We start from the raw sequence: 13,220 nt of genomic DNA, 5'->3' as shown, positions 1-13,220 counted from the left end.
AAAGAGAAAACAGTGCCCCGTCTAGGAAATCGGTCCTTGGAGCGCAGGATAAGAGTCATCGCGCCAATGTGAGAGGTGACTCCCAAGGTTAAAGTGTCTTTAAAGAGGATATATTCTCACGCGTGCTCTGATAAAATCCTAGACAGACGAATAAAACGCGCGCGATCGAAAGGCAACACCGAGTTTGCGCTTGGCCAACGTTAACACGCATGCCACTCCACGCAACATAATTCGATTTTTACTTTTTTTACTCTTTGTGTTCAGTACGTGTTGTGCCCCGCTGGAAACTGCGATATGCTTCCTGCCAAGGTACGTAAAAAATAATTTGCAATAACAAAATAAAAATTTTTTACTAGGAAAATAATTGAGTGAGAAAATCAAAATATTTCTGGGATATTATCATTTCGATAATTAGATTAGAAATAATGTGATCATATTTATCACTATTCAGGATTATTCTGATTGATATTGTTTGATATAAAGATCAACGACAGAGATAATATGTGCAATAATTGCAAATTTATGCAACGAATATAAGTTGTTAATGAAGCTTAAAATGTGCGAAAAACTAGCGTGTAAAACATATGCTTTCTGTATATAAATATTTTTTTCTTTGATTGCTTAAATTGCTAATATAACTGGATTTGAGGTCATACCTACGCGATACCAATTTTAATCGATATTAAAACATTCGATGATGATAACAATTGTGACATACCTGCATGTTTAATTTACAAAAAATCTGTAAACAGTGCTTCCACTGCAAAAGTTATATTATTGCATGGCTACAAAAGTACACATGAATAAATTTGCATTAAATAATTTACTGTGTAAGAAAGTGCACAGATTATTAAATATAATTTCACTTACGTTTATTTTATACTATAATCATACTTTTAATTATAAGACAGTAGAATGTATGTAATTAATTTAATGACATACATTTAAAATGTTTCTTATAAATTGTTCCGTAAAAATTAGTAATATTATAATTCGAAAAGGTTATTATATATATATGTATACTTTTTTGTATAAATATATAAGATATCGTTAAACACGCATTAAAGTCACCAAATTGTTATGTATTTCTCATACATAGATTACCTTGCTATTTGGATTCGCAGTGTTGTTAAAACCATCGACAGCAACACCGGATAGCGCAGGAATAGTAGAAATGGTGAATGGATTATCATACGGTAAGTTAGGCTTCTACTTTGCGATTTTATATTATAATAAATTCAAGAGATATGTATACAGATGTTTAATCAATATTAAATTAATTTCAGTATAATTTTATATTTGTAACAATAATTATTTTGAATTCCGATAATTTCTCTATGTATATATATTATTTTATATATTATAAATATTTTAAAATTTATAGCATCCCTAAAGAGTGGAAATAAATTAATAGAGATTTTTACAATTTATATTTTAATAATTATGTTTTTAATAAATATTGTTGAATATATTTTATATTAAATAAGTTTCATATATAAAATTAACTAAAATATATTATATTTCTGTGTTGAGTTTAATTTAGATCAGACTCCAACAGAAAGCAGCACCAGATTCTTCGTGACTAAACTGCCTTTCACTTGAAACAGCAATATATTGAATATATATAGCCATACATCAAACAATTCAAATTATTTTGTAAATTTATTTATTATTATTATTTAATCGTTTATTAAAAGTCGCTGTTTTAAAGTGACATAATAATTGACACTATTTTGCGTATTGTTCTTGGAATTGTATAAGAAATTTATATGCCATTGTTTATCTGACTTACATCAAAATTAGTTTAGCTAGCTAAATCATTTTTCAGGCTGAGATTAAAGAAAACTATTTTATATTTTCGAGAATCTTTTAAATAACAATAAAAAAAACTTTATATAAAATCTTTTTCTCGCAGAGTGGTCATCTGTTAGAAAAATTTGTAATTTAAAACTTGCATTTCCAATCAATAAAGATTTATAATTTAAAATAAATTTAATATATTTACATGTAAAATGAATTCAATAAATATCAAATTAATTTATGATACTATCACATCTCCAAAATTACAATTTGTGAAAATAAAATATATATTTATTGATAACAAATATGTATATTAAATTTTAGTTTTAAAATCTTAATTGCAGACAAAATTAACCCTTTATATGACATCATATTTAATCAAAGTATAATTATATAATAAAACAATCATTAAAAAATAAATATTATAAAAGAAGAAAAAAAGATATAAAAATTACTTGTATAAATGAAAGAATCACTTTGTACAATTTTTTTATTTACTATTATTATATAACAGGCAGTAACGAGTCATTTAATATAATGAGTATCGATTGCGTCATTCAACAGGTGGGATTCCGTACGGAAGTGTAAGCGGCATGCTCGCGAAATATCCGGGATACGGGCAGACTGACGCTCAGTTTCAAGCCAGACAATTGGACACTTTGAATAGCATCCAGCGGCCGATAATTATCACGCCGAATCTCCGAGCTGCACGACTCGTGGGAATTTCACCTCGCCCCGTGCAAATCTACAATCTTCCCGCAGTCATTGCTCCCGGAATTGTCGGGACAATTAGTCAAATTGGCTATTAATGCGCCAAACTGTTCCGGAAACGACCTTGCTATAGTCATTATAGACATAGATAAATTGAATCGATCGAGCTATCTTTTATTTTCTCACCACGATTTTTTTCAATGAAAAATGCATGTCAAACTGCTCAAGGCTGCCGTCATAAACTTGTATTCTCATTTTTTTTACTGATGTGATTATATCTTTACCGATACGATGGGCTATTAATGTATTAGTTTACGCGTAAATTATTATCCATAACTATGAATAATAATACTCATTATGTAAGAATATGATTTTTTTTAAGTTTTTTAGTTGGAGATTAAAATTCGTTGCGACTCATATTTTATACATACATCATTTTACGTATTTTAACATCTATGTGTCACCGTTTTTATTGCCATATTATTTATAATATTAGCAATAAAATTTACACGCGTGTGAAAATATGAAAATATAATATATAATTAATAAAATATATAATTAACTTAATTAATCATGAATTTGAAATATAAGCGATCAATTATTATGCTGTCAAAACTGCGAACGTATTTATTTATTTATAAAATAAATAAAATTTAGAACTTACTCAATTTAAATAATTAAGCAATAAAGAATATAAGTTTTATCATTCACCCTGATGTTTGCATGGAGGGTAAAGACACCCTAATGATTGAGGATAAAGACATTTAAGGAGAGAAAGTATAAATGACTTCGGGCACGACGTCTGTCTTTTAGTAGTCACGAGCCGCACGCACGATGCATCACGCGTCGCACGTGAGTATTCTCGCATGTAAAAATCGTTTGTTGTACAGGGAACAAGTAACGAAATTGCAATCTCGTAACGATCCGCGGTAGCGCGATAAAACATAAATGGCAGAGATTTTCCAAATAGATACATGTGAAGTGTCAGAAATTACGGAATATTTATCTTGCGGTTTACATTATCCTTTTATTACACTATTCGAATACGCGAGTCATTGCCTTTATATATTACGTATTGGGAGAATTCACAGATGCAAATGCACATCTTTCGATTGTAAATTGTGGAAGTTAATCTCGTAATTTAATAAATTAATGGTTTGCACGTAAATTCATAGTATGGCGAGTGTATTATTATTTTTTTATGAGCATATTATTACATTATTCTCTTGGTATTACTCATCTTTAATATTGTAGCGTATATGTATATATATATTTTGTAATTGTTGCAAAATAATGATAATTGCAAATCAAACTTTATCGTTTAAAAATTACGCTGTCAAAAATAATTTATTTTCATACAGCAACCTCGAAAATAATTTATTTGCATGTTAGCTATTAGATTTATTTAGGTCGTGTAAAAAGAGCGCTAGTATGCAAATTACTTGTTTAAAATGCGAAAAGAATTACAGTTTCATCATTCACGTTAAACTCAGTAGATCGTGTACGTTTCGTAATCTGATTATTCTCGTCTTGGTTAAATTTAAGAAACTTATAAATAAACTGTACCTAGGAATAAACTATATAGAAGAATTTAAAAATGTATCAAACGTATTATCAACAATGTATAACTTTATATGAAAAGTATAAAGGGTAAAGAGAAATCAATTTAATATCAGATCGCGGGAAAGGTGATTCATAATTAGTGCTACGCAAAGAAATGGAAATAATGCGTGTGCAAATTGTGTGGAAATTGATTTCGTGAATAAATATATACCCATAAATAAGAATTTACTTCCGTTTAAAGATGTGTTGGACAGATAAATTATTATATTTGCATTGCAAACTCATTATTTCGTAAAATTTTTAACATTTTATTTTATATGCATTACTCTCTTTTACATCTTTTTTGAACAGATTTTTAGATTTTTCTATTAATGATGAAAGTTTCATTTTTTTCAGATTAAATTCTACAGAAATATAAAGAAAAAAGTAGTGTAAAAAAGAATATAACTTATATGTTAGAAAGTATAAATGAGCACTTTATGATGTAAATTTGAAAATAATACCTTGATATTAAATAATAATAGTGTATAAGCTTTCTTTATATTAATGTTATAGTATGTGTCGGAAGTCGCGTCATTCACTTTTACTGAATGCCCACATTAAAAAAAGGTTTTCAAATTATTCCTTGATAACTATATATTTTATAAAGTATAGGATAATATAAACAGCGAACATTCATACATAATATATATGAATAACGATGTGCCTTCTCTCTCTCTCTCTCTCTCTCTCTCTCTCTCTCTCTCTCTCTTTTATATATTAAGACTATAGTCTTACATAAGTCAAAAGAAAATCTTTAATTACATCTAATTCCGTTAAAGTTTCTCTTCTTTGAAGGAATTTTTTTATAAAAGTATTAAGAAATTTAGAAAAATTTTGAAATTAAAATTCATGAATTACTTTCTCCGAATTTCAACTGAAAGAGAAGCTTCTCTTCATTATATCGTAAAGTTACTCTTGTAGCAATAAACAAACTTCACCGGAAGCCCCCCGTATGTCCGCGAATAGCGTTACCGCAATACATATACATACTTCGCGAAAATATGACCGATGTAACCGGCATATATACCGGTTCGATTCTATTATTATAAGAATCGAGTTCCGCACGATGTGTCGCGATAATAAGCGTGTCCAAGACTGATATTGCGCGGTTGTGTATGTGCGGTGCTTCTTTTTGTTGAGATTTTACACAACCGCTGCACCCGCTGCTGGAACGATGCGTTGGTCGTCGGATTTATACGCATACGCGTCTCTCTTTACGCAATAACGAATAAAACATAATGTTGTAGGGAATCACATCGGTCACGCTACTCTTGTGACTTATGCAGCCAGTTATGTAGCTTTTACAAAAAGTTTTTAACATCATATACGCTTCTGTGTATAGTTAAAAGTTAGCTCATGCCTAAATATAGCACGCTGAAGAGAATAATCTTTTTAGTTCAACGTATTAATAATATACGTATTATTTAAATTATATTTATAACACTAATTTTATATTCAAGATATAATCGTCATTTTTATTTTTGTCTCAAATATTTTATAAAGCAATTGAATGATAAGAGAGTTTATCCGTGGATTCTCCCTAAATATGAACGTCGATCACTGAAGAGTTTTATCGCAAATATTTATTATATTAAATATTTTAAGAAAAAAGTATATTATAACAATTTAATTATACGATTGTAGGAATTATTTATAAAAAGATAATTAATATTGAAAAGAAGATAAATATTTGAGTATCATATAAGATTAAAAACTTTTAATAAAGAGTTTATTAATTTGTTAATCTAACAGTTGCAGCATAACATTGGATGTTATATCTTCTTTTATTACAGATACTGATGCATTGCATCGCACTTTGGTGCATAATAAATAGCGGTAGGACAGCAAGAAGCGCATCTAGTAAGCACGATGTTTTTTTAAGATTTATTTGAAATTTAAAATTTATTGAAAATTATATATTTTTGTAAACATTAATATATTCATCAAAATTCAGGCAAAAAAAAACTGAATATGATGTGATCGTCAATTATTAAACTGTAGTTTGTCAAAAACTTTTTTTGCTTCCCTTAGATTCTTTCGTAAAGATTATAGATAATTTAAAAAAAGCAAAAAAATATATATTTTAACATGTTCTCTTTAAATTCTGTCACAATTTTTTTACACTAATCGCTCTCTTTTCAACACAGGCCCAGATATACTAGCGAATTTTGCTAAGAATGTAGCCTCAGTGTTGTCGCCGGCGATACTGGGCGATATACAATTCCGCACCAATAGATCGTCCTTCAAATCCAGTCTGACGGAACCCGCAAGCTTAAACGATTATGGTCTGGACTCGCCTTCTACCCTGAACAACATAGTTGACAAAACGTCAAAATACGTACCTACGTATTACGGACCACAGTCTTATCCCTACAACAATCTTTACGAGAACTCTCCCGAAGGACTGGAAGGAAACTCCGAAGCGAACGAACAACCTCCCGAAGGATCTCCACGAGATGAGCGCTACTTGCGTCAAGAGCGACCGAATTTTTACAGACCTTACGATTTCTCAGCGAACGACGACTTCGAAGTGACACAAAAACCCGCCAACACCGAAAATATTGAGCCGTCCCTCGGCAACATCCAGGAATCGTCCACTAATCTGTACTCATCTTATCACGACGTCGGTTTTGACAAAGCAGCTTTCGGCCACGGACCGTTTCTGGCTAAGTCCTATGCAGGCTTCCACGGATTCGGGCCCTACGGACACTTTCATGGACATCATCATCATCATCACCATCATGATCATCCATATGGTGAACCGTCGGATGGCGAGGCCTCGGAGGAAAATAATGGAACTGATCACCACCGAGGCTACGGTCATCACGGTGGTCACCATCACGACCATCATCCTTATTCTCCGTTTCCTTACGGAGGATACGGTAATCATGGTCCTTTTTACGGACCCCATGGTAGAAACGGAAATAATTCTTCCGAAAACGGGCGGCATAGACATTACGGGCCTTACTACGACGGCCCCGACTTCTACGGACCCCCTCGTTACGGCTACAATGGCCACAACAATGGTAATAATAATAATAATAATAATAATAATAATAATAATAATAATAATAATAACAGACAAACCGAAGAACCAGCCGACAATGATAATCAGAATAATTCGACAAGACACGATCATCCGCATCCTTATGGACCTCCTTTGTTCAAGCCGCTCCTGGGGTCTTTTCATCTTCACGGCCTCCCGTCTCCCTTCAACCTGCTGCCCTACGACCACTTCCACGGAGTACTCAAGGGCGGCCCTGTCGGGGTTGGCCATATTGGCTATCCCATCTATGCCGGTCCTTATCCGATTGGCTTTCCATTCCATCATCCTTACGGGCCTTTCTTCCACGGTAAGAAGTATCTGCCACCGAAGGGCAAGCCCTCCGACTCAGGCGAATCCGGCGAGTCAACGGAAGCGCCAGCCGGAGAGCTTGCGGAAAACGAGAATCCCGAACGAATCATTGCACTCAATCAGGAAGTAATAGCGCCGGCTTCTAGCTCGAATCGATACAAGATATCAAGACAGAACGGACTGAAACGAATCAGTCTGGTTAATTTCGAGAGTCGGAAAGCCTGATCTCTGGAAAACTTTGAACACTTGATGAAAGGAAGCAAATTATTAATATTACATTGTAATGGAAAATATATAAAGAAATTATAATATAAATAATATATTTTTTTTCTTAGAATAACTTGTTCACGAAATACACTGCTTGTAAAAAAATGAAATAACAAATTAAAGAAGAATACACAAAATATATAGATTTAAGTGGAAACTTCTCTTCTTTTTAATTAAAAAATGTAAAAGAAAGCGAGAAAGAAATATATAAATTAAAAAATATAGATTATAAATAGTTTTTACATATTTTATTCTTGTCTTCTATCAGGTAAGTGACATGATTTAAATACTTATTATTGCAGTGATATCTCTCTCGTTAAAAAAGACAAATCATAAAATTGACAACAAAATTATCAGGGACAGAAAAATATTATGATTTTTATTCGCTGTCGATGTGACGTTACATAGATAATTTGGCTGTAGAAGAGAGAAGTTGATAATTAACGGGCGCACTAATTACGGACACTGCGCGACACGCACATTTATATTTATCATTGGTTTCTATTACGGTGTTTTCCCACGATTATGATATAAAAATATTCTCATGATTATTGCTGGCCTTTATCTGTGCAATTATTTCTTTGTCTCGACAATAATACATAGGGTGTACATGGTCCAGTAATTTTCGTGGCCTCCATAACGATTCTGCATATGCATCGCGTTTACTGCATACCGTTAATGACGACACGAAACACGATTATGTAAGACACGCAAAGTTAGAAACATTTAATTTGCAGACAACTATTTGCATTCGTTTTCTCGTAAAAAAATTCTAAACATTCTAAAGTATTTAATTTATATAAAAATAACTATGACAGAAAAATCCTAAAATTTTAAGTCGTATTTAATTTTAATATATGTATATTATTTTTATGATTGCACAATAATTATTTTGGTATTTAAAAGTTAATATAAAATAAAAAAATTTGGCAAAAATATTTTTCAAGAAATCTCTATAAGAAAATTAAAAAGATTATAAATAAATTATTATGACACACATAATTCAAGATAAATGAATAACAATTTACGTAACATGCAAAAAATTCTTCGCTGTTTAGAATATCGATCATAGATTCGATCTCGTTTACCGGAAATAAATCAATTCAGTGGAAAAGGTGGATAATCAACTGTGAAGGTAAAGGTAACAAAAAAAATAAAAATGGAAGCGATCGTGAATATTTATATCAATGATGTTTCAATTGATATGTAAATCATATTTACTGTTGTATTCTTGCAAATTCCACATAGTAGAGATAAAAATATGAAAAAATAGAAATATCCTACATTATCAATTAAATAAAAAAAATGCGCAAAAAAATAGTTTTAAAAATTATTTAAAATTATTTAAAATTTTATGTACAATAATATTTAACAAACTTTTTCTTGATATTCTATAAAATATCAACAATTTATTGAAAATGTACAATACATAGAAAATATCTTTTTCTCTTATGTTTATTATAGATAATTATCTATAAAATATGATTCTAATATATGTACAATATAAATTTTCTGTTGACTATCATGCGAAAATTATGTGAGTTATGCTTTACATGTATTCCACTGGAATGTATAATTAATAGTATAGAATTTGATAAAAACCAGAATATTTGCTACAAGGCCTACAAGAGAAATGAATACTCTATCGAATTAATTAATCCTATGTATAATTGACAAATTCGACTCGTATATCTTGTTTGAATGCCCTGTAGCAATTAATAAATCATTAGATGTCGTCTTATATTTTGAATACATTTTATCTATTTAAATTTCTTATCTTAAATTATAAACAACACGATTTTTGTCTCGACATGCATATTTACTGATTTAACCAAAGCAAAGATTTCGTATCTCAAGTTTCCTTATTTTATAACTTATAATTTTTTATAGATTAGGGAGTTAAGAGTGTCGTTACAAAATTGGCAAATCGGATTACACATATGTAAAGCGCGCGGGAGCAATGCATTAACAAGATTTCATCAAATATACATTTTGTAACATAATCTCGGTTTGCGCAATCGCGGTTCCCCAATGTCTGTCACCTTTCTTTCTATTTCGGTTACGATACTTGAGAAGACTATTTTCTTTTCCGTAGAACTTCGACCTATTATTGAGACTCACCCTGGACGGACCCAGGCATTACTGTCGGCGATGAGCAATTAGCGATTACAGCAGCGGTTTCAAGTATCATAATCGACGATACGATTGCAATGTATGATTCTCTCTTGCCGTTAATAAAGGGGTTACGGCGCCGCGGACACACGCGAGCAACTGCGTCGGGGAAGAAATTTGGATGTCAAGGCGTCTCATCGGGCGGAGACTCACGTGACTTCGTCACACGTGCGTTACTGCACATTGTTGTTTCATAATGCAAAGTCGCAACTCGGATAATCTCAGGGTAACGATGAATGTTTCCTATTAGCACAACAGTCGGAGGCCAATGCGAGGCCCGGAAAAATGTACCGCTCGTGGGGGGTCCACTGCCTCTTGAAGGGACTCCGCCTTTGTTATAAAAGAACCCGTGTCACAGAAACGATGGACAGTGGTGTTCGGCGACGACAGATGAGAAAAAAAATAGGTGCGATTGTTAACAAGACGTCAGCTGGACTATACTTGTAACCACGAGAAAGAATGGCGTGTCTTAAGATTGTAAGTGCAAGAAATTTGATTGGAGATTGATCTAGAAATTAAATATTTATTTAACTCATTGTGGCACAAATCTTTCTTTTGTTGATTGAGAAATATTTTATATTAAAGATTATAATGCAATGTAAATATTTTATAATTAAACTTGTTTTTATAAATTTTTAATATTATATTATATTATAATATTATAGTAATATATCCCATAAATTTATTATGTCAATTCATTTTTCAAGATTTTATTTTTGTCTTATATATATATATATATATTTTTTTTTTTTTTTTGGTATGTATATTATTATAATAAGACACAAAAAAATGCCTTATGAGATAATAAATTTCACTATTATCCGGATAATACTTTGACAATTGTTATCCATAAGATTATAATCTTTTGTCTTAATCACAAAAAATATTTAATGAAATATGATATTACATGTACTTAAAAATGTATCATGTTTTAAAATGTTGCTCCCTATTTTTAAATCTTTTATCTACATGTATAAAAATCGCATCAAAAATTATTTTAAAGCTTGGTGATAGTTTTTGTATCGATCTTGCAAAGATAAAAAATAAGTACATCGCATGAATAATCTTATTTTATTTGTGGTGTTAAAATATTCTTTGGATTATTATCTAATAGTATTGTATGTGCATATTTATTTTTTGACATTTGCTAAAAAAACATTTTTATTTGTTTTGTTTTTGCAGTATATTGTTCTGCTTTTGGCCGTTGCAATCGGTGTGGCAGTTGCAAAACCAGGGTATTTAGGCTACGGATACGGCTTCTCTCCATATTCGTATGGTTATAGGTATCCATTCTATGGTGGCTATGGCCATGGCTATGGTCATTACGGACATGGATACGGTCATGGTTATGGATACGGTATGATTTATGCCACAATATATACAATTTATAATACGACAATTTATATCATTGCAATCGTATTGCAGAATCGCCATCTTTATATCAGCTTATATATATATATATTTTTTTTCTTTTTCTTTTTTGTTAATTATTTTATTATTTATACTGTTTTTTATTCTTAATGTCTTGTTTTTTTTTGTAATAATTTAATATAACACAATGCAGTATTTTTTTTATTTAATTTTGAATAATTTATTGTAAAAGATCTATAATAATTTATTTGTAACAATATATGTAGTTTACTGAGTTTATAAACTATTAATAAGACAAATTAGTGACTTGCAGCAATATAATTCAGGTTTTGTATGAATATCTACAATTTTTTATTGCATAAATTTACATCACGCAAATAGTACAAAATAGCTTATACGTGCATACTAAGTTATATTCGTGACAAAGAAAACGTTTATGTTCAGAATATGTGTACGTACACGCGCGTTTGCAACAAAGGAATCATTCACACAGAAATGTTGAAATATTTCTTCACTGCTATTTAGGATATCCGTACGGCTATGGACATTATGGTCATTATGGTTACTATTAAGGTGGACATAAAACGTCTTTCTTCTGGATTCTCTGGAACATCATCCGAAGAATAAGTTTAATTCAAAAACAATGTTGCTTTTTCTCTATTATATGTTTTTATCGCCAAGTCTGATCAAACATCCAGATTAATACATATAATTAATATGTCTGTGAAAAATGAGTTCACGTTTTTGTGAAAAATTTAAAAAAAGTACAAAGCTTCTGTCAAAGAAATTATAAAATCATACAACATGTTATATAAGATACTCATATATCATAAATATAATCCTATTATAAAATGTAAAAATATCTTAAAGAAAATAAATTGTGCATTACTGAAAATTGAATGCAATTTTATTGTCAATAATAATTGATAATAGTTAATTAAATTAACTATTATTATATAATATTTCTAGTGCTGTTGATAAAATAAATAAATCAATAACTATTCAATATACGCAAATCAATAATTAATAAAAACTCAATTCAATGATCTGTCGCTTTGTTTTAGAAAATATAGAGGATAGTAATTTCTTCATCAACTAAAAAGAACGGTGATCGATCATGTAAAGTATGATAGGTGCAATTGATCATAGATGAATTCAAGTGTACTAAAAAACACGCATTCACTTATGCAATTTTGATTGAAATCGTAAGCCTTAGAATCTTTATTTTAGGATATATATAATATATGGACCTTTTTATTTTTTTTATTACAGATCACTGTCTACAAATAACTTGTTTTTTTTCCTTTTTCCTCTTTCCTTTCTCTTTTTTCTTATAAGATGTATCACGGTTACGACAATTGTGTCGAGAAGACTGACTGTGTGATATCAAGTACTTCATGATGCCTGCGGCTACATGTTTCAATATCTGATATTTCGTTGAAAACACAAATCGCGTTTTATGTTTGATGATTCTTTTATGCGATGCATTGCGCAATATTAAAAGATATTTATAGTGCGAATTAAAAGAATTTACATTATAATTCTGCGAACAGTTTATAGCTCTGAATATTTAATATTTTATAATTTATTATTCTAATAATTCAATTATAAGACTATAAATATACAAATAACAAGCAAGATAAGAAGAAATTTGACAATTAGAATTAAATTAGATAAATTATTTACCACAAGAATAAAAAAATTTATTATTATATATTATTAATAAATTATTTAAAAATAAAATTCAATATTGACAATATTAATAATATCGACAAATTTAATATTAAAAGTCTAATAAAAGTTTTTTTTATAAAAAATAATTAATACAAGAAACCACTTGAGAAAATGTCAATGTCAGTAACTTTACTACCGCATTAATAATTTCAGGCGTAAATTTATACTTTAGTTAACAGACACGTTCCTATTAATTAATGATCGC

The 13,220-nt window shown here is 30.1% G+C and overlaps 3 protein-coding genes across 4 annotated transcripts; all 3 read left to right on the top strand.

Moving 5' to 3' along the window:
• The first annotated feature begins 151 nt into the window (after positions 1-151).
• On the top strand, positions 152-2,974 carry LOC140674657 (uncharacterized). Its single transcript, XM_072908372.1, has 3 exons — positions 152-309; positions 1,100-1,196; positions 2,365-2,974. The coding sequence occupies exons 1-3, from the start codon at positions 295-297 to the stop codon at positions 2,607-2,609; spliced, it is 357 nt and encodes a 118-aa protein (XP_072764473.1). The 5' UTR covers positions 152-294; the 3' UTR covers positions 2,610-2,974.
• A 68-nt stretch (positions 2,975-3,042) lies between these two features.
• On the top strand, positions 3,043-7,821 carry LOC140674587 (uncharacterized). 2 transcript variants are annotated; one of them, XM_072908232.1, is made up of 3 exons: positions 3,043-3,363; positions 5,910-5,976; positions 6,264-7,821. In XM_072908232.1, the coding sequence occupies exons 1-3, from the start codon at positions 3,346-3,348 to the stop codon at positions 7,694-7,696; spliced, it is 1,518 nt and encodes a 505-aa protein (XP_072764333.1). In that variant the 5' UTR covers positions 3,043-3,345; the 3' UTR covers positions 7,697-7,821. The 2 variants fall into 2 exon arrangements, with proteins under 2 accessions (XP_072764333.1, XP_072764334.1); XM_072908233.1 differs by lacking the exon at positions 3,043-3,363 and adding an exon at positions 5,428-5,518.
• Positions 7,822-10,253: 2,432 nt separating this feature from the next.
• On the top strand, positions 10,254-12,098 carry LOC140674627 (uncharacterized). Its single transcript, XM_072908298.1, has 3 exons — positions 10,254-10,387; positions 11,093-11,267; positions 11,807-12,098. The coding sequence occupies exons 1-3, from the start codon at positions 10,370-10,372 to the stop codon at positions 11,851-11,853; spliced, it is 240 nt and encodes a 79-aa protein (XP_072764399.1). The 5' UTR covers positions 10,254-10,369; the 3' UTR covers positions 11,854-12,098.
• The last annotated feature ends 1,122 nt before the right edge of the window (positions 12,099-13,220 follow it).

This window comes from Anoplolepis gracilipes, chromosome 16 (assembly GCF_047496725.1).
Source record: "Anoplolepis gracilipes chromosome 16, ASM4749672v1, whole genome shotgun sequence".
Taxonomy (NCBI): Eukaryota; Metazoa; Arthropoda; class Insecta; order Hymenoptera; family Formicidae; genus Anoplolepis; species Anoplolepis gracilipes.
Note: the sequence above shows the minus strand (reverse complement) of the source record. Positions and strands in the feature narration are given on the sequence as shown.